Consider the following 27365-nt stretch of genomic DNA (forward strand, 5'->3'; position numbering starts at 1 on the left):
GGCGTAGCGACCCTTCCCGGCGCCCGGGGACAAACCTTTCGATTTGCAACCCCCCCCCCTCAAGATTTCAATTTGCACCCCCTCCCCCTCAAGATTTCGATTTGCACCCCCTCAACCTTTCAATTTATATTTCCAACACATTTTGGCGCCCCCTAAGGTCGGCGCCCGCGGACATATGTCCCCCCCCCCCCCCTCGCTACGCTTCTGGAGTTGAGGGAATGAGTAGTTTTGATTTTATTGAAAAAAATCTGTAGACTTTTTGAACAGATGGAGCTCCATAGTTGCAGTGTTTCTTCCAGACTTTTTTCTCAGGGGGTGGGGGCACTTGAAATATTCGGGGGAAGGGTGGTGGAGGGGGGGGGGGCGGACACTGGTAAAAGTATATATTTTCTATACAAATTCCATTTCTTTCGGGGGGGGGGGGGAGGGGCTGTAGATGTTCTCCGAAGAGATGCCTGGAGGAAACTCTGCATAGGTGGGATAGCAACCCATCAAGGAGAGACAACTCCAAAATCCAACAACTGCTGCCTTGTAGTTTGCTCTTGGAAGAACAAAGGCTGTGGAGATAAATGTAGAAAGTAAAGCAGTAAATCGTAGTCAATGGGTCATACGGCCTATGACATGTTGACATATAACATGTTCTGTTAATTAAGTCCAATAGTACAATTAAGAACAAAGACGAAGTTTAGTCTTGTTAATATAGACAAATCAGTTGTTGAATTTTTTCTTTAATTTTGGGAGAAATCAGTTGTTTTGAGGGTACATTAAAATTTAAATCATTAAAAAAAAAAACAACAATCGTCTTAAAATTGTAGCAAAATCAATACAATGTGTTGATGGTGTTATGGATGTGATGGGGAGGTGGTGTACATTCGCATTGCTAAGCATTAAACCGTAACTAAGCAAATCCTAACAAATTTGTTAGAATCTTCGTTATGTTGGGGTGTAGGGCTAGAAAAAATACGTAAGGCTCTAAGGACGGACTTGTGACATTTTGTAACGATGTTCAACAATTGGGATAAGGAGGGGGGGGGGGGGGGAATATCAAAAACGTGCGAAAAATTGTATAAAGTCATTTATAGACACCTGACACCATTATGTTATATATACATATATGTATATAAATATAAATAAAAAAATTATATATATATATATATATATATATATATATATATATATATATATATTATATATATATATATATATATATATATATATATATATATATATATATATATATATATATATATATATATAATGATTGGGTTTTTCAGGGGAGGTTACCATTACATTTCAGTTTTAAGATATCTCTAGTTTTGTCATAAAAAGGGGCATTCACTCTGTCAAATGTCTAATATAATAAAAGACCTAATTTACAGCGTCAGTTAATCGTGTCATGTTCCCTTTAGTATTTCATCATCGGCTTATGAGGACTGATATAGACTTACAATAGTAATACTTCTTTCTTAAAAGTACTTGCATTAATTTAAGATGGTTTACTTAATGTCAAATATGTATACACTCAAACCATGAAAGTCTACTGGAAATTAAATATTTAATGCTAGAAGAGTAGCCAACGTTGCTAATAAATAATCGAATTTTGTTTTAAGCTCAATCTATGAAAATTATAAAACACCATTTACATAGTACTCATAAAATCAATTAAATGTATGTGATTATCCAAAGAAAGCAGGACAGTAGGCCTATACGGTTTTAATTCGTAACAGCTAGAACTAATAGCAGTGAATTCGTAGCAAGTAGAAAAAATGGCAATGAATTACCTCCCATCTATGAATCTATTCATAATCAATAACGGGAGACAACTTTTAAAATAATCATTGATTTCATTACATAAAACATACATTAATTAACACAAATAGATATTTAAACAGACACATCCATGTTTTTAACTAGAAAAAAAAGAATTTTTTTTTTTAAATTTGAAAAGTTATATTTTTATGTAAATTAAATCTTTAAGTAAATTAAAAACTTAAGAACCAATCTATACTCACATATTTTTACTTATGTATAAAATATATATCCCATAATAATTTCTTTATGTACGGTAACACGTAAACAGAAATTTTGGATCCCTAACGTGGGACATCTGTTAAAACAGGGGTCGGCATCCTCTTGAGAGGAAAGATCCAAAAGTAACAATTTACGAAATTTTCCAGTTTTTAAAGAGCCACTATCATTTTTATTTAGATACTATGGCATTTAATTAGGATTAGATGAATAAATGTTTTTTTTTATTTGAAATAAATAGCTTTATTTATAAAATAATATTTATTCATATAAAAACATACAAATATTTCGCACAAAACATATTAAAGTATTTTAGCTAGCTCTGATAAAATTAGTAATCAAATAATATAACTATAGGCCTTTCCCAATCCACCTTAGAAGCTAATACATTTTTTGCCTTTCTTTACGGACATTACCGGCTCAGGAAGTGTTTAGTATCTCCCATTAGCCAGGCAGGCCTCAACACGGCAAACTCCGACTAACTGGCTTGGACATTGGTTTGATCACCGTATCTGTCATTTCTGTCCTTCAGTTCACTACTGACTTACCCTCCACTCTACGCGTTCCACACCGTACAGTACTCGGCTCAACCATAGGAAACTAAAAATAAAAACTAAAAAGTCATTCAGGTCTAATTAATGCATACTGACAAAAAGAGAAATGCATTCTGAATAAAATAACATTCACTATTGAACGATATTTGAAAAAGTCGGCAGTGACAAGCATGGAACCGTGGTCACAAAGCTGGCTACAGCACGGCTGTGGGGCTGGTGCCCAAGCGGCTATTAGCTGTCCGTATACTTTCTACCTCACCTACTCTCATTGTTCTCTGATGAGTGTTTTTATCCCATTTAAAGTTGTTTTTTCTTTACAGTATAATATTTTTATGTGTTTTAAAAATAAAATAACTTAATATTTGTGTGAGGAACTCGAGAGCCGCACATTGACATCCAAAGAGCTGCATGCGGCTCGCGAGCCGCAGGTTGCCGACCCCTGTGTTAAAACAAAGGATTCCAAATTTAAAGTCTCAAGTAATAAAAGACAACAAATCTGCTGCGTCAATTACCAACTGATTGTTTGCTAAGTGAATCGCCCGAAACCGACATTTATATGCACACTACAATTCCAAGTTGTTCATATGTGACGTCACAGTTGTGAAGGGAAAACGGGTGGTGGAGATGGGGGGGGGCGGACCCCCGTGTTGATGGGTAACAAAAGGAGTTGGGTAGGGGTGACGTCACACATTTGCATTGTTAAGGAAATATTCAAACGATTTTGTAGCAGTTATTTATTGCATTTTTAACTGTAAAGAAAATAGTGTTAGTTGTAATAAATTGATCAAAAATACTTTATCTTTATTTCAACTGGCTGAATCTATATAGCAGAAACTAAAATAAGCTTTGTTTCAAAAGAGTAAAAAAAAAAGAATATGTATTGGGGCTTCAGGGTTAAGCTGAAGGGCGGCGTCAAGTTAAAAAAAAAAGGGGGGGGGGTACGATGATAGGATAGGGGGGGGGGGGGCGCTAGGAATGTCAGAAGCGTAGAGTGGTGTCACATATATAAATATAAATATAAATATATATATATATATATATATATATATATATATATATATATATATATATATATATATATATATATATATATATATATATATATATATATATATATATATATATATATATATATATATATATATATAAATTTCTAAACGACCCATAAAATCAATTAAAAATATTTTGTTAAATTAAAAAGCCATGTAGAAATTTCATTTTAACTTTTGTTTCTATCCCTCCCCCCCCCCCCACTCCCCCCCACCCCCTAGGTAATACAGCATGCCTTCGACCGTGCCTGTCCTGTCTGTCGCACAGCCGGATGTGGACGAGCCGGCGGCCCTGCTGTCTGACACCCGCGCGCGCAGCGTGACCTTGGCCTTCCTGGGCTGCCCCTCCAGCCACACCGAGATCTCCCTGAGCTACGAGAACAGAGACCCCGCCCCCCAGAGGTCGCTCTCCAGCGATGACGTCAAGGACGTGAGTCGCCTGAGGGTGGAGAATCTTCCGTCGAGGGAAAGTAGTTCGACGGATTTGAAAGATGGTTGCGATCCTAGCGTACTGGCGGAGGAGAATTTCGATGAAAGGGAGGTAGGGAAAAAGGGGGAGTTGCTCGCTTTACAAACGCCTGCACGCGAAAAATTCTCTCGTTTTTTGCTGACAAACGCCAGCGAAAAACATGCTCGGCCCGCGAGCGAAAATAGCAATGACGTCAAATCGGCGCAGGAATTCAGTGCGTTGAAAAATGGTAACGCTGCGCCTTTAGCCAGTGGCGACGCGGCTCCGTTGGCGAGTGGTGACGCGGTGAGCAGGCTTAACGATCGGGCGGAAGTGACGAAGGATAACGAAACCACGTACTCGAGGCGGTCCCCCATGCGGGCGCCTGTCCATTGTCACCCCAACCCATTGGTCTCTCCTAGTGACACTCTCCAGAGAAAAAAATCCAAAGAAAGGGGTTATGACGGTAAGCATTTACAAAAATGGCGAAGCGGTATACGGGCGAATAAATTCAAGCCGGAAGTGCGTCATCTGGAAGATGGGCAAGGAGGAAGCGCGAGTTGTTTAACAACCGACTATGCTGAAAATGAAAGCGTGCATAAGCCTGAAAAATTATGGCGACCGAAAGCGGAGGGCGATAAAGACGTGTGCGATGAAAAAACAGAACAGGCGAAGGTTGAAAACGAAAAGGAGAAGTTAGAAACCGCCTCGGGTTTTATCAATGAACAACCTAAAGAAGTCGAAACCGAGGCTCAGCCGGAAGCGAGGTACGCCTCGCCCGAGCGCGGCACACAAAACACGAAACCCCGCCCCGGAAGTCACGTCACCATCGATCAAATGTTCATTGACGTCATACGCATCCTCATCGCGCAGAGCGGCGAGCGAACCGAATCCGCTTCCGGTCCAAACATCGACGACTTTTGGTCGGGCGACGCCACGCCGTTCTGTTACTCCGACGGCGGGACCGTCGCCTCCAATAACAACCCGGTGCGGTTCTCGACCGTCAGCGGTGCCGGCCACGACGCGCCCCGGGACGAGAACGCCAGCTGCGCGCCCGACGAGCACCTGGCCGTCCAGAACAAGAACTGCCACCACTGCTTTGACGAGGACACGGACCACTGGAGCGTGGTGGACCACGAGCCGTCCCCCAGCGACTCCTCCAGCCGGTGCAACAGCTCGGACGAAGACTTCAACCTTGACCCTGACCCCGGCCCGCCGCTAAGAGACGAGACCTTCCTCGACCGTCCTTCCGTTCGGGAGATTGTCCACAACTATCAAGAGACTCAGAGCTCCGGGTCGGCGGTGTTAAACCTCAACCCGTTCTCCCCCGAGATCGACAACAACGGCGGTCATCTACCAAAGATGGAATCGCACAGCGGGTCGTTTATGCTGCACCAGCTTCAAAACAACATCGAGTCCAGTCTTGTTGATCGCGGGGAGTCCAACGGAGTCACGGTGGTGTTCTCCCTTGATGAGGATTCATACTTGGACTCTCCGACTTCCCCGCTCATCCAAAAAGACCCGAAACACCACTTGCATAGCATCGTGGGGATCGTCGCTAACCCCACAGCCTACAACAAAGACGTGGTTAAAATCATCAATAATTTAAAACTGTCAAAGGATGCGGTGAATTATCATTTAATTTATCCGTCGTCTCCTGTGATTAATGAAACGAGAGCAGGAGGCTCGGGGAAGTTAAGAGAAGTTTCTGGAAATCCCAAATCTGGGAATCACAAAGAAAACAATGCCCCTGGAGTGAGGATCTCGGCGTCCCCGCCCACGTATGAAGCGGAGAAAAACGACATTGAAGCCGATGACAGTTTTTCGGACATCACCGTCAGTTCCGTGGACTACTCCAACTTTCTACAGGCCCCGGGGGTCGACACCGCGGTCAAGGCGGACCCTTCGGGGGTGCGCGTCGTGGACGACCCCAAGCTGGGAGATGACGAAAGCGAGGCTGAGTGTTTGATCGGCACCGTGGCGGACACCAACGACAGCAAGAGCTACACGGAGTCCCTGCACAAGCAGGAGAGGTACCAGAAGCAAGGGCTGGTCTCGTCCTACTTGGAGAAGGCGCGGGCCATGTTTAAAAAAGCCAGATCGCGCTCCGTCAGCCCCATCAAATACCTGTCCCGGCTGAATAAATTCCTGCTCAGGGGGAAAGGGGAGAGGAAGGTTGTCAAATCCTGGTCCATTGCCGAGATAAGTGACCCCTCTGACGTCAGCCAAGTCTCGGATCGCGAAGAGAATAAGACAGCGAGCCATAGGTCAAGGCTACTGGATTTCAAAGCTAATTTTACAAAGTTTAAAAATGAAGAGAAAATACGTCATACCAAATTAGAAAACAACCCTCCCCCTTCTACCGAGGCAGATGAAGAAGCTTACGGAGAAGCGCTGAGGGCCGAACCTTGTTTTCTCAATCCCTGTGGGAGCCTCCCAAACGGAAGCCCCTCGGAAAACCTCGAACCCATAAATATCTTTGGGAATCCCCAATCTCTCAACGGTCATCGTCCGGAGCCTAAGCTTGGCGAGACTTTGGAGTCACATGACCGAGACAATAGTTTACAAGGACAGGTGAGTCTACACGTCGATGCGGAGAATGATTACGCCACGTTTAAGTTTAAAACAGGCAGCCACGATAGCGACCCGGGAAAATCAGCTTTTTACTGTTACAAAGACGTGAAAGCGTTTGAAAACAGTATATCAAGTTTGTGCGTGTCTCCCCAGCTAAAGACGTCAACCCCTGAAGCAAATAAATCTTTGAGCGAGTTAAATCAAACAGAGATGAAAACCAAAACGGAAGAAGAAAGCGGCGTGAATACAACACAAGAAAGAGGCAAGAATGAAGAGGAGAGGGAAGAAATCACAAACATAGACGTGAAGAGTAGTACTGCCGGTATCAAAGGCAGCGCATCTTTCTCCGACGTACGAGCATACCGAAGCGAGGCAGATCAAATTCCGGAGCACACGTCTTCGCTGGCGCCGCAGAAATCTCAAAGTTTAGTTCTAGCCAGCGAGGTCACTCGCTCCGATTCTGGAACCGGAGAGTTCATCGCGATGATCTCTCAAGAGGTCAGCATCAAAAGGTACCCCAGCTTCACCGACCTCACCGACATCAACGACGACGACATCCCGGCGACGGAATCGGTCATGGGAGCGTATGCAATGCCCGATCTTGATTCAGAAGAACTTGAAATCAGCGCGGCCGTCCAAGAAGCTCACAACAGTTTACATTTTTCAGATATTTACAAACACGATTCTAAAATAAGTAGCGTGTCTAAAAATATCTATTCAAAACAAGTATTTCGGGAAGTTCCGGAAAATTTTCCGGATGATACTGTGGATGTGAGGCTCACGCCTCCGAATTCTCCTCACGGGGGCGCCCGTGCGGTTGGCGTCAACGTCGGTACTATCGTGTCCCTGTTGGAGTCTTGCAACATGCTCAGCGCTCAGATAGACCGCGACCCACTCTTCAACCGTTTCGACGCGGCGTCGGAGAAACACAAACTTGCTGCCGCGGGTGCCAGAAACCAAAACGTCTCCCCTCTACTCGCCGTTCCTGGTTCGTCCAAGATGGAGGAGCGGAGTTTTGAGTTTCTTGACCTGCCCTCCCCTCCGAAAGAATCTCCAACCGACGTCAGCCGAAGCGGTGACTCGCCTTTGGATTTGAACCCGGAGTACTTGATAGAGGTTGAAACCGGGGAGGTGTTGCATCGTACGGAAGTCAACGCCCAGGAAATGACGTCAGCGGTGTCCCCGCACGATTACAGCCTGCTGGTGGAAGAGACGTCATCGGCGCGTAAGGACGTCAGCCCGTGCACGAGCGGGGCAGAGGTCAAGCAGCTGCTGGACGAGAGTGACGTGTCCCAGATCTCCCAGCTCACGCACAGCTCCCACGGCTTCGTCAAGGTGTTCTCCAGCTCCTCCGTGTCCGTCAACGACACGATGCCGATAGCCAATGTGCTGAGCTTGACAGAAGTCAACCAAGAGTTAGAGAACGATAACCTCGTTAGCGAAGACATTGGTGGGATTTACGACTTGTCTTGTCAGCGGCAAGACAGTCTAACGCGGTTCCAAAACGCTAAACAAATTCTACGGGAGCTGGAGGAATCAGATTTAGTCTTGGAAGAGTACGATCTCGATGGAATAATTCAAGAACCGGAAATGTATGAAAGTAGTGAAGTAACGCAGGAACCGGAAGTCGCGCTAGAATTACAAAACTACCAGGCAGAATCTGATATTTTGATAAGTGAGACGCCTATATTTAGTAACGGTCAAGCTAAATCGTCATCCGTCTTTTACGTAGAGTTAGACGACTCGTGGAACGATGAGAGCCTAGAGAGGAAGGAAGTAGAGCCAGCCTCTCTAAAACAGCTGATGCCTTCTGGGCATTTGTCTCCGGATAAATTCCCCACAACGGCAGAAGCTTATCCTTCATCCAACGAGACATCGTCTAGCTTTGACCAGCCACGTTCTGTATCCAAAATCGTTGAACCCCACCACAAAGATCGACAAACTTTAGCTGAGCTTACAAACAGCTACGCCAAAAGGAACCATCCTTTTAAAAAAAGACCCACAAATTCGAACAAAGCGGGTTCGGATCCAGCAGCAGTCAACAGCAACGCTCCGGATAATCTAGGCAAAAGCTCGAGCCCGAAGAAAGGCAAATCCCCAAAAAGGAAGAAGATTAAGTGGAATATGGTGTCAGATGACGATGACCATTCGTCAAAGTCCAGCGATTTGTCCTGCAATCGTAACAACATGAACGACACTGAATGCGGAGCGGCGCTTGATGAGCAAACAGGACACGAGAAACCCTCAGTGATAAGCGACGAGGCATGTGCGCACCTAGCTGAAGAAGCTTCGAGGAGCGGACAAGGCACCAAACCGGATGGTTTCCTCAAATACAACAGCAGGACGGCCAAGTCCAAATCGTTCCACGAGAAATCTTTAAGCGTGTTCACCAAAAAACAGGAGACGTTGAAATTAACAGCGAATTCGAATGCTTCCATGACGACCTTGGAGACAGCGAAGGTCAAGGCCGCAAACACGTTATTCACCGTTGACCCGAGGTCGGACAGCTCGCACAAGCTGATCACCATCGTGTCGACCTCCAGCATCGTGGGGTTGTCGGAAAATGACGACTCCCCCATCAACAGCACCTCGGAGGAATTCGGCTCGCCGCCTCCGGCCCCTGAGTCTGGCGAAAGAGAGGAGTGGGTGAACAGGGTGGGGAGAATGTACACCCGGGCCCGCACAAGCCCCTACACCCTGCCCTCAAGGTACTCCAGCCCTAAAACCACGCCCTTTTCAAAACCGGACAAGGATTCGAAACGAAAAGTCGACCGAACCAACGGGAATTTCCCGAAACGAAATCTCTACCCCGATTTAAACGACGTCGTCCCGCCACCGCGGATGCATCGTTTCGGAGTTTCCCGATCTCGCTTGGCCTGTTTAGCGGAAGTCACCACGCAAGAAGAACATTCCCCGGAAATCGAATTCAACAAGGAAGTGACGACACCAACAAAACCCAACAAATCCATAACCGTTAAAAAAGAGCCGAGCCCGCCCGAAAAACGTCTAATGTCCGACGTCATGGGTCGATACGACCTGCGATCGACCCACGCCGTAACCAGCATGTACCGGCTAAATTCCAAAATCCACCACAACGAGCACCAGATCGTGAAGGCGATGAACTTCGTGGAGCGCTCGCAGGTCCACATCGAGCGCTGCGACAAGCTTATCCGACGCTCATCCGAGATTATACAGAACTCACAGAGGATGATCCAGAATTCGAAAAAACGTATGGAGGACACGGCAAAATTCATGAATATGAGCAAACACAAATCGGCCCATGTTTAAAACTTATTTTAAAAGTTGTTTTTTTTTTTTTTTTTATTTCAAGAAAATAATCATTGCAAAACAATTTTATTTTGGCATAAAATGTGGGCTGTTTTTTTTATATAAATATATAAATTTCTTTTATAATTTTCTTTAAGTGTAAATCCACTAGAATTTATAACCGGTGGAATGCCAAAGAAACCTGTAGAGAGATTCGTGCACATGTCTGAAAACCAAAAGCAACAACATAAAAATTAACAAATAAAACGAGCTAAACCTCTTTTTAAAAACGACGTGATTTTATTTAGTTTTTCTGGTTACACATTGTATGTTAAAGCTGGCCAACTTGTACATAAGTTTACTCGTAAAGTGGAGAAGTGATTTAAAAATATGGTAGGCGGGAGTTAGTTTGTTAGAAATAAGTCAGGATGACTCACCCTAGATCAGAAATTATTGATCCAAATATGCACGCCTTACATCGTCTTCTAAAACTGACCTATGTTAAAAAAAAAAAAAAAAAAAAAAAAAAAAAAAAAAAAAAAAAAAAAACCCAAACAGTTCAAAATGTTACACGGTAAGGGACATAATCAATTCAAATTTGGAAAGGGGGGGGGATAAAAACTATGGTTATTTTTTTTATTGTGTGTACATTTATTATATAGCATCACCAATTCACATTCAGGGTCTCTGCCATGTCTACCGCCCACCCACCCCTTCCACTCCCCTACCGAAAGAGAATTTGTATAGAAATATCAGAAAATATTCATGCTTTTACCGTCGAAAGTTTCAAATGTTCCCGGAGAAAAAATAAGTCTGAAAGAAACATTGTTCACCTTCCATGTTACTGTTTAGCTACTACATCATCGGTTTAACTGATAATCAATAGCTACTAAATATCTTACTTTGCGGGATTTCATTTATCAAGAGCGAATCGGTAACTGAATACACTTACGATAATTGAAGGATCATTGTATTGCATCCCCAAAACACAACCCACTTTGTTTCTTTTGGAATTCAGGTAAAGGGAAGCAACTATAAAATGTTGATTTAAAGTTGACAATTTAATTGTTAAGTCCCTTTTATTAAAAGTGAGTCGGTAACTGAATACACTTATGATAATTGAAGAATCATTGTATTGCATCCCCAAAACACAACCCATTTTAACATTTCTTTTGGTATTTAGGTAAAGGGAAGCAACCATAAAATTTTGATTTAAAAATTGACTATTTAATTGTTAACTCCCTTTTATGGAAAATTAAACCAAAAGGATTTTGTTTTTTAATGACAATGTCACAATCTACACCTTGTAGTAAATATGGTATAACTACCACTACACGTCTTCACAAACCAATAGCCAAAAGATACGATTCTACTTTAATGTGAAGACGTCTCAGCCTACTACCACTGACTATGTTTCTTTATATTCCTTAATGTTTCTTTATATTTCTTTGTCTGTTTCTTTATGTTTCTTTGTTTCATTATGTTTATTTATGTTCCTTAATGTTTATATTTCTTTGTATGTTTCTTTATGTTTCTTTGTTTTTATTATGTTTCTTTATATTCCTTAATGTTTCTTTATATTTCTTTGTCTGTATGTTTCTTTTTGTTTCTTTGTTTCGTTATGTTTATTTATGTTCCTTAATGTTTATTTATATTTCTTTGTATGTTTCTTTATGTTTCTTTGTTTCATTATGTTGATTTATGTTCCTTAATGTTTCTTTATATTTCTTTGTCTGTATGTTTTTTTATGTTTCTTTTATATTCCTTAATGTTTGAAATTGTTTCTTTATATTTCTTTGTCTGTATGTTTCTTTATGTTTCTTTGTTTCATTATGTTTCTTTTTGTTCCTTAATGTTACTTTATTTTTCACTGTCTCTAGACTTCTTTATGTTTCTGATGGTCCTTTTTTTTTGTCTTTTATCTTTTTCATGTTTCTTTGTTTCATTATGTTTCTTTATGTTCTTTGATGTTTCATTATTTTTATGTTTCGTCTGTGTCTGCATATGCGATGCCTCTAAATGTAGGTCCAGGTGAAATGTAGGTACTTGCATATGTACAGGTACATCCAGCTCTTAAAGGTAACTACAGAAATAGACAGGACAACGATTTTATATTATAGTTGATTGGTCCATGGGGTAAGTGAAGAAGAGTTCACCTGTTTCTGTGACCGCTGCATATGAAGAGATAGTGTGGTTAGCCAGCCTTTACATTCCCTAACGTGAGTTAGGTACCCATCAGAGTTGGGTGGACTCAGAAACGTCATACTGACTTCAACCCGGATTTGAACTCGAGACTTTCGGGTTAGCAGTCTAGCGCTCTACCGACGTGCACGTTGCGATACCTGCATTAAATCCTTACAATTTACGTGGGCGTCAATGGATGGTTTCATTAACCCCAGTGGTGATCAATACATTTGTAAATAATGACCAACTTTATTTTTAAACATGTTTGGATGGGAAGATGCACCATTTTTCCTATACATTTTACATTGGCAACTCCAGTCGGAATACATCTTCTTAGGGTAATGGGTTGGAGTCGCACCGGGTTAAAATTTTACATTGGTATCGCTAATAAAAAAAAAAAATACTTTTAAAATCAAGTTTCTTTAAATATCCCCAAACATCTGCTTCACATCCTTGTTAAAAGTTTTCTTTGGTATAGCTAATCATGTTTAAAATCATGTTTCTTTAAATAGCCCCAAACATGTCTCCGATATGCTAATACAAGGAAATCACGTATAAATAGCAGCAGTCCCGTCTTGCTACTCTACCTAAGGTATACCCACGAGGCAAGGTAATCCATTCTTATTGCGGTTGGTTGAGGTGTCTGTCACTGGCAGATGATTGATGGGTTCACTCCTTTTTCTAGACCATCAAGCCACGCCCCATTTGAGTTCGCCGAGGATCTTGAACTTGAGATTGACTTTTCTACGTAACATGACCGCGACTTGTTATTTTATTTGAGCTGTTCGGTTTCCCAACACACAAGGGCGTAATTCATGGAAATTTTCTATCTACAAGGCAGTGGCGGAACTAGAAAAAAAGGGCCACCCCGCAAAGAAATTTTTTGGGCCCCATCTATATCTATATATATATATATATATATATATATATATATATATATATATATATATATATATATATATATATATATATATATATATATACATATGTGTGTGTGTGTGTGTGTGTGTGTGTGTGTGTGCCTTTGTATATAAACAAAATACGAAAATACCAACACAGTACTCATTTCGGGATTGTTCGATTTTTTTTTAATTAAAAATACTAAATTTTTTTTTAAAGAAATTAAAACAAGTTACAAGAACACGTCACAATTCTGTGAGTGCTATTTTTTTTTTTAATAGTGACAATCGTAAACAGCGTAAAATCGAAGATCAGTCTCACTATCCACTCTGTGTGTGTGAGTGCTATTAGTCTGAAAATCTCTGCTTTAAATATATGTTTAATGTTTCCAGTATGTTGGTCGGTCAAAAGAATATGTAGCATGAAAGCTTTGTATGTGTAATGGTTTCCCGCGTTATGTTTATTTTTATAATAGATTGACGATAGAAGCATGTGGTTGTATATAAAACGTTTATTGGGTCTAACTACATGGTGGTACCAGAGAGAGGAAGGAAGTGGCGAGAGACAACTATTTATATATATGTAAGGGACATCACTCAAGATAACAATATAAATATAATACTAATACAGAAGAGTGAGTTCCCTTGACCTCACAATTATCTCAATCTATTACAATTTTCATGTTTTTTTGTATTTATATTATTAGTTTTAAATATATTTCCTTTTTATGCTTTGTCATTCTTTATTATGAATTTTTAAAAATAATAATTAAGAGATGTAATTGCTTTTTAATTTGTTTAGTGCAATCTATTAAAAGGAGCTTAAGAGCACACATACTTGACTATTTGAAAAAGGGAAATAAGTCATGGAAGTGGTTTGAACGCTTGCCTATCATTCACGCGCTTTTCATACGAATTTTTCCGACAACAACGCGTGTTTGATTGTTGGAGAAAGAGGACCCGGGATGGTGTCTATAGAATAAAGATAATGAAACCGCAGCTACAGTATTCTTTTTACAAAACAACCATAAAGTCAAAAATGTATCAAGATTTTTTTTTTTAACTAAAAAAATAAATTGATTATGGTCGGCTGTGGGCCCCTAAATGGCCCGGGCCCCCCCGCATTGCGGGGTCTGGCGGTACTGTAGTTCCGCCCCTGCTACAAGGAAGGGGTCAGTGGCGTAGGCAAGGCCGCAAGGGGGGGGGGGGGTTAGGGGGGGTAACCCTGTATATATATATATATATATATATATATATATATATTTATATATATATATATATATATATATATATATATATATATATATATATATATATATATATATATATATGATTGTAAACATATGGAAACATGTTTGAACCCCTCCCATGACCAATTCCTGGCTACGCCACTGGAAGGGGTGCTAGATCTATGCTAATACTTAGCCCTAAGATTCTAAGGAGCAGAGGCGTAGCGACCCATCCCGGCGCCCTGGTCGATCTATCAATGCCCCCCCCCCCCCCTCAAAGCTATTCAAACTTTGTTATTCTCTTTAGTGAAAATAGCCCCCCCCCCTCCCTCTCCAACCAACAAATCAGTCCGTAATGCAATAATGCTACATTGATGCTACAATAATAGCTACATTTATACTTTTTTACTACCTTGTTTTTCGCCGCCCTTGGGTCGCCCCACCCGCTCTCTCCTAGTTACGCCTTTGCTGCTAAGCAGTCGGTATAATCTTTGATATATCATATCCTTACGTCACAAGGTAGGGTGTCATCAGGTGCGGTATCTGAGAATGTCACGTCACAAATTTCAACAATTTCTTCATTTGGGTGTCACCCCTACCCCCCCCCTTTTTTTTTAATCCATTGTATTATTTTAGCGGGGGTTCTAAACATAATGACCTATATTGGGTAGAGGGTACCTGATTATGTTGACGATAGGAAGGTTGATTGATGGTGTGTGGAGGGGGTGGGGGTGGACGATAAGCAAGACGTATTTCATGGTCGATCTCTAAATGTATTAAACAATTATTAAACCTTTTGAAGAGTTTAAAGTTTCACTTTACGTTTCCAGGCAAGGCTATACGGCTTGTTATCGATACTTTCTCAACCCAGTTTCACTGTTAGGGTTAAGTTTAAAAGAGATTTACGATCAGGATTAAGATCAAGCTCAAGACTGGAGTAGTGTCAGGATAAAAATTAATCCTAAAACGGACTAGTTTTAGTAAACAAATATTAAAATTTCGATGAAGTTTTGGAAAACCAATTCTCAACAATGATTTATCTAATATATAAAGCTCAGTTCTGTATGTAAAACATGTTTGTCGTTGGTCTTCGATGGATTTAAGTGTTAGATAATTAAAGTCCTTATGGTCTACATTTATGAGTTAAAAAATTAATATTGAAAGTTTTGGGAAATAATTTTCATTTATCAAACTGAAAGTAATAATTTTCGGCATGTTTATTAAACACAAGTTTTAAAAAAATATCATCTTTTACAACAATTCTAATTATGTCTTTATTTAGTCCTATATCACTTACTTCCCTTTGATAAATTAGGAAAACACAATTACTTCCCTTTATAAAACCATTGCATTTTGTGGAAAAGAATTTACTTTTTAATTACTTTGTTTTAGTGTTGGGAAAAAAAAATAATTACATAATTAGCGGGGATTGATCAAGTGCAAATGTTGTAGGTATTTTACGGATAAGCTTGGAGTATTATAATTGTTCATCAAATTGAAACAGGCGCGTTCGTTTAAGTGAGTGCAAAAGACTATGAATAAGTTGGGGTACTATAGTCGTTCATTAAGCTAAAACAGGTGATTCCGCCCCGGGCGTTTATGTTCGCGTTAGTGTTTTCTTTGTGTTTATGTGGGTTTGCGTTAGTGGTTGCGTTTTGATTTGGTTCGTTTTTGTTCTTTCTTTTTTCGTTTTTGTTTGTGTTTTTTTGCTTGGGTTTGTATTTGTGTTTTTGGTTTGTTTTCGTTTGCTTTTTCGTTGTTTTTTTGTGTTGGTATTGGTGTTTGTGGTTGTGGTTGGGTACGTTGTTAGGTTTTTGTTTTCGTTTGTATTTGTAATTGTGTTAGCGTTATGTTTGCGTTTTGTTGTTTTGGTTTTGATTGGTTGTGGTTTGGGTGGGCAATGCCGGATTTATGATGATTACTAAACACACAGGTGATGGTCTTTAACAGAAAGGTTTTTCACAGAAGCCAGAGCAGGGCCTGGCCGGGACGGCTAGTACTTTATACACCTTAAACAACCTCTGACCCCTTCACTGCACCTCTACGGTGCAAGGCGGTGCGAAAAACCTGACATGAAGTTAACAAATCGCACGGAACACCCAGTGGCATCCGCGGTATGCAAAGAAAGGCGTCGTTCACAGTAGATTAAATACACAACAGTCGTGTTGTCCTGTTTGAAAACATGCACCTATCAACCAGGCTATCACACGGGACCTTGCTGGGGACACGTAGGGTTCACTGTTAGAAACAGCGTACCGACTTCTCAACGATCAAAGGGACGATGGATTACTTTGTCGTACAATGGTGCCAAACTTAGTTTGAAGCGGTGCGAACAGCCTACTTTATGAAGTGCACTAAAGTAGGTTTATACGGTGTGGTAAGCACATGTAAAGACGTGCACTAAACCTATTTGCACGAAACCTACATTAATCTGTTAATAAACCTATTCTAGAAGTTGAATTTAACCTATTTTAAGCACTTCACTAAACCTACAATAAGTGGCCGCTAAACCTGTTCTAGAAGTTTTAAACTATTTAAAATTAGTGCCCTAAACCTATTTCAGACGCTGCTCTAAACCTACTTTACAAGGGCACTAAGCCCATTTAGTAGGTCCCCCAAACCCACTCTATGTGGCGCACTAAACCTATATTAATTAAGCAGTGCACTGAACCTATTATAAGAGGAGCGCTAGATCTAACTAGTTAGGGTTAAGGGTAAGGATGTAGAACTTAGGGTTAATCTTTATTTAGAAATAAACTAAATCTGTTTTCAGCGTCGCTAAGGACTGACTTTTAATTGTCGATTAAACCTAGTTTTGTTATTTTATCTCTGGTTTTGTAATGAATGTCTTTAATTTTTGTAAATATCAATCAAATAATTAGCCGTAATAATAAAGCGTTGTATAAAAGATAAGAAACAAAAAAAATTGAGATCAAACATCCATAATACATACGTAACACACAGTAACAAGATCTGTCTCGTTAAACAAGTTGTCATGTGGTTTGAGTTCGCCCCGTGCTATTTTTAAACCCGGTGTCGGTGTTTATTGACACAACACACCCGGTGACCCCACACCAATTGACATCCCCTAAACCAAGTGACCTTTCTCAAGGCCTTTTTGTTGTTCTCAAAAAAATCGTGCATTCGGTGTGAATAATTACTTTGTTTTGGATTTTTAAAACAAAGTTTATCTGGCTTACCATACTTTTTTGTTTTTAAAACTTGCCTAGTAAAAAAATAATCTGGCATGTAATTTTCCCTGTATGATAAATGTGTATTCATATACTCAAAACCTAACTTCCGTTACACTAAGTTACATTAATTAATAGATTAACTTTTCGTAACACCTGTTATTTATAATTTTTAAAAACGTGTTTTAAACAAATAATTAGCGGATAATGTGTATAGACCCTAGTTAAAGAATTATAATCTACATGGACGATAAGAAAAGATCATTCTTGAGGGGGGGGGTGTAGGCTGAGGTGTGACGTCCATTTAGGGGAGGGGGGTCTGGCTTTTTGTGACGATGTGTGACGGAGGGGAGGGGGGGGGGGGGAAATCGTCAAAAAAGCTTGACGTCATTTATGGATGACCCATTAGTCGTCGTGATCAATAACTATCTTGCACATAGTGTTTCTTCTACCGGGGGAGGAGGGGGGGGGGGGGGCGTGGGGGCACTTGAAAATTTGGGGGGGGGGGGGGGGCGGACTAAAATTTCCCATGGTAGCGGCGGACACTGGTCAAATTACATATTTTTTATGGTAGTCGTTGTTTGGGGATGTCTGGAAGAAACTCTATATGGTTTACACATCGCAGAGATTGAAAGGGGGGGGGGATGTTTTATCATTTGTGTTATTGTATAAGATGGGGCGTTGATTTGGTAAAGAGCACGGTCATAGGGTAAAACTGCTTATTTACATCATATAATCAGGGTTTATTTCAGACATTTTTTTCGGGGGGGGGGGGGGTTAAATTGAAACCAAGGGGGAAAGGGGTAAAATAATTATTATTTTATATACAAAGGTTAAAATTTTGTTATTTCGTCTGCGGTGGAAGGGGGGGGGGGGGGGGGGTGGCGTTGGCCGTAAACTAAAGTGCTAGGTTTTAGAAGGGGGAGGGCTAGGGAGCTAGATGGGGGGATTTAGTCATATAGGGTTAGGGTCAAGGATGAATTTATACTGTACAATTACAAGCAATTAAATAGTTTGGGCTGGGTGTTTCCTAGAAATACTATACAACTTTAGAGGCGGTGGTCTAAGGAATGTTATTAACGTTATTTAGATAGAACAGGGGCTAGATTTATAAAGTGTCACATTTTTGTGACGTATAACACGTGCAATGTTCCTCAAGGGCATCTCGCCTTGAGTCAGCTTCAACGTGCGTAGGTGAACTCAGCCCGGGGGGCGCGCGAGCTCCTGGTCACCCTAACCTCAGGCGACCTTCAGCGTCCGCGCGCACACGACCCTGACCTTGAATAAAGTCCAAACGTACAATTAATCCCCTCACCTGTGTGACGAAATCAAATGTTGGCCACGAGCTGTTTCCGACATGCCTGAGTTGAAACCAACAATATTTACCTTCCGGTTGTCACGGCTAATTAATTGTCCATTAATTTAATTAGTACATCCTCATCACGAACTAATGAGGTATATTAATTTATTTTTGAGAATACAGCTGTATACGACGAGCTTTTTGCGCTTCTTTGTATTATTTTTTTACGTTAGCCTGGGATTTCTTATTTTGAGACGCCGTCGAGGTCTTAACTTCACAGTAAGTTTTCTTACATTAAAAACTTTACGCGAAATGTTTTGCGTATTGTTATTTTTTTTTAGCATAAAAAATAGTTTCAAAACAAGCTTTTATGTAATAATGAAATAAAAAGGCGAAAAGAAATGACTTTCTTTAAATATAGAATGATACACTACTATTTAAAGAAAAAATGTTGTTCATTATGTTATCTATTGGATACCTTTATTAATATTAATAAAGATACCCGCGCTTAAAAATACATTTTATATTCATCCCATACTAGTTGTGTTTAGCAATTGACACCTACCCTTTCTACTTCTTTATCTTTTTTTTCTTCTTCCTCGTCTTCTTCTTTTTTGTTGTTCTTCTTCTTTCTTTCCGTTCCATATAATGAACTTATGGGTAAAACCACCCTTCATCAAAGACCTCTGTATGATATTATTTTCTCTCCGGATTAACGAGTGGGTGATATGCTACCTCGATAACGATGTGGTAAAATAATGTTGCATACAAAAAACGTTGGTCTTAGATCAAAACTAAATATATTTGTGTTCGCTAGAAGTATTATTATTTGCGGGGTTCTTTGCGAAATTTGACAATAACACCCTGGTTATCCCCTGAAAATATTCCACTGTTTTTCTACATTATTTAGCCTTGTATACATCTCAATCGTTGGGAGGTATTGTTCGTGGGGGAGGGGGTGTTCTGGGGTTTATGAATAAGGGATATATCTGACGAATCTTCTTCTTCGATCTTAGTTTTATTGTTAGAAAGGATTCTCTCCAACACAATTAAGTATACGTGAAATACGTGTCAACTGGTTATGCGCCATAAATTATAGGCCGTTAACTCTGATTTTAGTCCGCTATTCTTTTTTGATTGGCTTCCATAGCCTTTGTCCGTGCAAGGACATCAGGTGTTTGATTTTAGAGTTGTCTCTCCTAAAAGAGTTGCTGTCCCCAGCCTCATTTTCGAACTCGAGACTTTTCGGATTAGCAACCATGAGCTTAACCGACCCGACCACGAAGCGTGAACTCAATATCCACCAGTATAAAATGTGTTGGGGAGATGAAGCGTGAAGAATGAACCACCAGTATAAAATGTGTTGGGTAATGAAGCGTGAAGTATGAACTCAATATCCACCTATATAAAATGTGTTTGGGGAGACGAAGTATGAACTCAATATCCACCTATATAAAATGTGTTGGGTAATTAAGCGTGAAGTATGAACTCAATAACCACCTATATAAAATGTGTTGGGTAATGAAGCGTGAAGTATGAACCCAGTATCCACTCGCATGTCACTTTACTTGACTGATGCGATCTGCGGCGAGACGTCGCTATTTGGGTGACAGGGGGGAGGGGGAGGGGGGAGTGTCAACACACCTACCGAATTTTTGGTATAAATATCCGAGTCAGGTTAGGTAATCCAGGTTAATATAGGATTAGATGATGATTGTCTCCCCTCGCTGTCGGCCAGTAGGGGACAGCACCCTCTAGCCATTTCTAGCCTAGCGCGCACTACAACAGGCAAAATGGGCACGCGGGTAAGGACACAATTAACATAATTAGTTAATTAGTAGCCTCATTAAAGGTTGGTTTTAATTTAATTGCCAGGATGATGTATTTTATATCATCCAAAAATTCATTTTTACGATATTTTAAAATTACTTTTAGAAAAAAGAAAGCGGAAAAAAATCCACCTGTTATTCAATATTTATGAATCTAGATATTTAATGTTAAATCGATCAGTTTAGACGTTGTCAGTTTTAAATGCAATATCTATCAAGCATTTGGGTAATATTCTAATTCAGTTACTTTCCTTTACCGCGTACATACAAGCACCGGGGTAAAACATTAAATTTAGAGGTGTATTTCTTCGAATGTTTACTGTATCTGGCCAATTCGCCAAGAATTACCACTGTGTTTGGTCGTTTCGCCCATTTACGCTGTCAAATGATCAGTGTTTCTTCCAGACTTTTTTCTCCGGGGGGGCACTTGAAATTTTCGGGGGGTCGGTAGACTTTCTTCGGGGGGCGGGGGGCGGACACTGTTAAAAATATATTTTTTCTATATAAATTATATAAATTTCATTTCGTTCGGGGGGGGGGCGGTAAAAAAAGATATATATATATATATATATATATATATATATATATATATATATATATATATATATATATATATATATATATATATATATATATATATATATATACATGTGTTTATGTATATATGATGGAATACATATTTAATTGTTGCAGATGATTTCAGCTGTTCTAGCTTTTGCAATGTTGATTGTTGTACACTCGGCTGATGAGCTAGGTAAGTCACGTGATACTTGCTTGTCGTTATTAATAACAATATATATATATATATATATATATATATATATATATATATATATATATATATATATATATATATATATATATATATATATATATATATATATATATGTATATATATATATATATATATATGTATGTATATATATATATATATATATATATATATATATATATATATATATATATATAATGTAATCACTTTATAATTGAATATCTAACAAATGGGAGAAACTCTGTAACAGCAGGTTTGCTTACACCCCGCCCCCTCCCCCACTATCCCGCCCCACTGGTCTAAATAAGAGTCAGCAACAGTTGTCTTTCTTGATAAGTTCATACACCGTACGATTGCATTGAACTTGACCATAATCCTAACCTTCTCCCTTAAACCTTCCAGTCCTGCAGTTGAACGGCAACCTTGGCAGGTACCCGGACACAACGGTCAAACGTTTGATCCAGAGGGGCGTGGTCAGCCCTGTCCCGCGCACCAATGAGAGGGGCTTCCGGTACTTCGTCCAGGTCACACGTGACAATGTGGGTGAGTTGTCTTCTCTTTATTTTTCGGTAGGCTTTTGGATCTTTTAAGCACAAACATACAGACATGGTTACTCAGCAGTGTTTCTTCCAGACTTTTTTCTCCGGGGGTGCACTTGAAATCTTCGGGGGGGGGGGGGGGGGGCGGTAAACTTTCTTCGGGGGGGGGGGGCGGACACTGTTAAAAGTATATATTTTCTATATAAATTATACAAATTTCATTTCGTTCGGGGGGGGGGGGGGCGGTAAAAAAAATTCGGGGGAGCTTTGCTTCCCCGAAGAGATGCCTGGAAGAAACTCTGAGTTACTGACACATTTTGACACAAACCTGCAGCACATTTTGACACAAACCTAGCTTTCTTTCTCCATTAGCCTCCCATAACCTTTGTCTAGCCCAAAGACAGCAGTTGTTTGATTTTAGAGTTGTCTCTCCTAGTTGGCTTGCTGTCCCCAGCCAACAACCCTCATTCGCCCCGGGGATCCGAACTCGTTTCTTTTGGTCTAAACCACTATCACGCCGTCCCTCATGGGTCATACACCATACAACCATCAGTAACTCACAGCATAACTCCACCACCCACCAAGCATACTCTTACTATATTATGTATGCAAAACAATACATCGTCAATCAACGACTATCCTATCTTGATAGATAAAAAAAGTAAAATTCATTTTGGAGCCTGACAGTCTATGGGGCAAGTAAAGTAGAGTTCACCTGTTTCTGTGACATCCGCATATGAAGGGATAGTGTGGTCAGTGCTTGGCCCCCAGTTGCCTTTACTTTCCCTGGGTACCCATTAGAGCTGAGTGGACTCAGGGACATTCTACGGATTTTAACCCAGACTATCTTGATAGATACTTTTAAGAACTTGTTTAAAATCGATGACTAGTCTATACATTGGTGTCTGAGGAACTCACATTTGATAAGTGACCGCCTGAAAATGCACGTAATTAACGTAATTAAAAGTCGTTTTAAAATCGTTCTCCAGTTCACCAACACAACCTTGCTGACCTTAATTAAAATGACCTAGACTAATTGATAGAACATTACAGAGGTTTTTTTTTACTGAACGTGGGTTCGAAAAAAAGAGGTATGACATTATGATGAAGATTTCAAGGAGTTGTACCGTGTTTAAATGTATGCTAATGATATGCTAATCATATGCTAGGAAGGTGTGGGCAATAATGATTGACGACGTTGTCAAATTCAGCAGATAGACAGCTCGTGTCTATAAAAAATACAACCTACAATCGTTACACCTATGACTACTTCATTAAGGGGTCACCCATTTATGACGTCCACACGGGGGAAGATAGGGGGAGGGGTGGGGGGGGGGGTAGTTCTAAAATTCATGGTTTTGTGGACATTATTAATGGCTGAATATGAGACGATAGCTAACACGAAATTCTCCATGGGCTCAATTCCGTATATCGTCCCTGAGTCCACTCAGCTTTAACGGGTTCCTGGCTCACGTTTGGGAAAGTAAAGGCAGCTAGGCATAGTGATGATCCAGCAATCCTTTCATATTCCGAGGTCAGATTAACAGATGAGCTCTACTTCATCTGCCGTATGAACCGCCAGGTTCGAAACGGCAACATAAATGAATGATAAGGTAACATAAATGGACGATCACTACCCTGTACAAGACGCTGACGTGACAGTTGTCCCGAAATTACCAAGTGCATTAACATGTTTCTTGTGTGTAGTTAGCCAGTCGGCAAAGAGAGACTGCCATTAAAATTTATATTCAAAATAAGTTTATCTTTATGGGAGAGTTGCCTTTGTATGTTCAACTACTTCACTGGCTGTTTATCTGCTCCGTCAATCAAAAGCTGGTGTAAACATTTTGCTTTGATAACAGTTTCGTCAGAAAATACGGCGTTTATTTTTGTCTTCCACACGACAATTATTTATTTCCCTGATGTTATAAATTGCGGACATAAATAGGGCTTGTAAGTCTCGGTCTCTTTCGCTTAAAATTCGAAATCTCGTTAGCCAGGGAGAGATAAATTTTCGAACTAAAACAATTGTTGGGAACATTATTCTCATTGTTAACAAGAAAGATATCTAAAAGCATCCAGTTTCATTCAACCATAATCTCACAATATAAAAAATAAACACACAAAAAAAACATAATGTTTTGTAACATAAGTTCTCAGAATACACTTGTGAAAATATTTTAAACGACGATTTAATACTTTTTTAAACTTTTCAACTGTTAATCAGTAAAGTACTTTTAGCTTTTAAACTTATCCAGTTGGTGCATTACGTATACAAACTTATTCAATCAAGTACTTACAAACTTTTAAACTGTTTATTACTTTTAAACTGCTTATTACTTTTAAACTGTTTATTACTTTTAAACTGTTTATTAGCTATGTATATTTCCTTTTTGTTTCAGTCTTCATCCCAGGTCTAGGGTTCCAGTCCATCCGACCTCAAGGGACCGTTAAATTTGTAAGTCAATATCTGTTTGGTGGTGGGAGGGGGGAGCTATTAATTAGGATTTTAAATTCCGTAAATAAATCTTACCAAAGAAACAATGAAACTGGAGTTAAATTATATTTAAAGACCCTGTAATCCAACATCTCAACTAATTAGTTATAATTTATTCATCCATCATGACCATATAATCCAGCAGCTCAGCTAATAAATTATAATATATCCATCTACCAACAGCTCAACTAATTAATTATATTTTATCCTTTAATCAGGTCCAAATAATCCAACAACTCTACTAATTAATTCCAATTAATCCTCAGGTCCCTATAATCCAACAATTCTACTAATTAATTCTAATCAACCCTTTAATCAGGTCCATATAATCCACCAACTCAACTAATTAATTCTAATTAATCCTATAATCAAGTCCATATAATCCACCAACTCAAATAATTAATTCTAATTAATCATTTGATCAAGTCCATATAATCCACCAACTCAACTAATTAATTCTAATTAATCCTTTAATCAGGTCCCCATAATCAAAAACTCAACTAATTAATTCTAATTAATCCTCAGGTCCCTATAATCCACCAACTCAACCAATTAATTCTAATTAATCCTTTAATCAGGTCCCCATAATCCAACAACTCAACTAATTAATTCTAATTAATCCTCAGGTCCCTATAATCCAACAACAACGGATGACCCGCTGTAACCCCTGTAGCGTCAGACAGGCCCGACCCATATCGGCGCCGGCCTGGGTCCAACCCTTTGCGGACATGCCCATGGCCACCTGGCCCCGGGACCCCCTCGTCCTTGACCGGCGGGTCCAGTCTCCGCTTCTCAACCGGTTAATGCCGGCTCCGTCTTTTGAACGGCTGGCACCAACAGCAGGGATGTCAACTTTTGGTCGAGACACGTTTGAAAGAAGGTTGCCGTCTGCTAATTCTGAAGGTTCGTTAATTCAAGGTCCGAAAAGTCTGGCGAATTCCGACGGGCAAGTGAATGGATTTCCGATTGACGGAAGAGCGTCTGGAGTCTTTGAAAAACAAGCAAGCGGGCGGTCTTTAAACACACGAAACCCGGATATAATTTCAGACGGTGTTGTTTCAGGCCCACCGGTGGGTAGTCGCCCACCTTCGTTGATATCGGACGGACTTTTGCCGGATAATTCCGGACAAGGGGGTGGGGATATGGGTAAGCCTGACAGCGGTGTGACGGTGAAGCCGTCCACAACCACACACAAACTTGCGGCGACAACATCGACGGAAAGACCGAGCAGCGCACAGGAGAAAATAAACAGCTCAAAACAGATTCCGGTTTCGCTGTCGACGGAAACAACGACAGTCGCCGAAAATAGATTCACGACTACTTCCGGTGACCTACATCAAGGTTCAGATTAATTTCTTGTTTAAAACTCGTAAAATGACGGTCGAGTTTTTGCATCGAAGTCAAGTGCAGTTCTTTTTTTTTTAAATCTTCAATGATATTGACCTAATCTGAATAGTTCTTGTGCGGATCTTGAAGTAATCCAAAAAATGAAGTCTTGTTTTTGTGCAATGATTTGTTGAATAAAAAGGGGAGATAACCTATCAGTGGGTGGTGGGAGTTATCTTTTCACCCAATACAGAGTACTGTTAGTGATAGGTCTTTAGTCATGATATCAAGCTTAGGTCATAAACGGAATGGTTGGATTTTTGAATAATCTGTATACACGTTAGCGGAGGGGGGGGGGGGAGTTCTTTTAAAAACGTATAGTTTCGAAATGTATAGAACACGACTAAAGCCAGTTTAAAAACAACCTATAATTAATTAAACAATATATAACTGTATCAGTATAAGGAGTTCAGAGTCTTTTTTTAAAGTGCTGACTTATGAAAATCTGGGTACAATTAGAGGGGGGATTTCGATGAAAGATTATCCCAACATCTAATAAATTATCATTGTAGAATATCGATTACTTCTGAATGTTATTTGAACATAGCCTTTGTGTGAATGTTTTTTATGTAACTTAGCAATGTAGAGCTTCATAAACATTAGATAAACAGTTATACAATTTAGATAGGTATAGGTCTTATAACTTTATAACACTACGTGCAAAAAAAAAACCTTTTTTCTTTATTAACATTAGCAGATTTTTAGATTGTATAGTCTTTGCATAGATGGTGTATTAATCTTGCATTTTTTTAAAATAATTATTTATTGTACTTATTAACTTTTTTCTTTCAGAAAAAAAAGTATTTTTATTGTAAATATGTCTTGACTTTTTTCTTTCCAATTCAGTCAACTATAAAAAATTAACAAAATGTTTAACAAAAATGTTTAAATTATGAATATATTGAATTTATTCTTTCTGGCTTTATTTGTAATTGTGAATTTACTTAACATTAGCAATTTTTTTAAAACCCGTTTTATGCTACTAAGCACAACTTTGCTAACGACTTTAGAGTAGACGTTAACATTTTGTTTAACAGAAATTGGAGGAGATAATTAAAAAATAAAGTTCAGAAGCTGTTTAAATATTTTATTTATTGCTCCATACTATATATATATATATATATATATATATATATATATATATATATATATATATATATATATATATATGTATATATATATATATATATATGTATATATATATATATATATGTATATATATATATATATATATATATATATATATATATATATATATATATATATATATATATATATATATATATATATATTGACACTGCACCATGGTATATCTCTGTGATATTTTGTTACTTGGATTGGTTTATAAGCTCATATAATGTAACCATTTTATTTTGAAGAATATATTTATGTGTAAACAATTTCTAACACCATCAAGTGGACGACCAGCAGTTGGGTGATACGATAAATTTGACGGACAAGATATTTGACCATCATAGATAAGCAGTTGGTGAACTAAACGAACCATTTCATATTGGCACAGTTGTTTAATCGGATTAATTTTTTTTTAAATTTTGATTTCTAAATATGTAATGTTTCTCTATACTAGTAAATGAAAATAATTTCAGAGTTAGAGAAGG

The 27365-nt window shown here is 39.3% G+C and overlaps 1 protein-coding gene across 1 annotated transcript; it reads left to right on the forward strand.

The window, feature by feature from the left end:
• The first annotated feature begins 20441 nt into the window (after window positions 1–20441).
• LOC131939660 (uncharacterized) lies at window positions 20442–25989 on the forward strand. Its single transcript, XM_059298117.1, has 5 exons — window positions 20442–20528; window positions 21246–21306; window positions 21727–21867; window positions 24266–24321; window positions 24987–25989. Exons 1-5 carry the CDS (start codon window positions 20517–20519, stop codon window positions 25710–25712), a joined length of 996 nt encoding a protein of 331 aa, XP_059154100.1. The 5' UTR covers window positions 20442–20516; the 3' UTR covers window positions 25713–25989.
• The last annotated feature ends 1376 nt before the right edge of the window (window positions 25990–27365 follow it).

Source organism: Physella acuta, unplaced genomic scaffold (assembly GCF_028476545.2).
Source record: "Physella acuta isolate Inbredline_101_S28 unplaced genomic scaffold, ASM2847654v3 ptg000287l, whole genome shotgun sequence".
NCBI classification, from domain to species: Eukaryota; Metazoa; Mollusca; class Gastropoda; family Physidae; genus Physella; species Physella acuta.

What these genes read in the sequence shown, in the direction of transcription:
- LOC131939660 (XM_059298117.1), top strand. An exon ending in GGTCACACGTGACAATGTGG is followed by an intron (nt 21,868 to 24,265) that starts GTGAGTTGTCTT and finishes TTTTTGTTTCAG; the next exon opens with TCTTCATCCCAGGTCTAGGG. An exon ending in CTCAAGGGACCGTTAAATTT is followed by an intron (nt 24,322 to 24,986) that starts GTAAGTCAATAT and finishes ATTAATCCTCAG; the next exon opens with GTCCCTATAATCCAACAACA.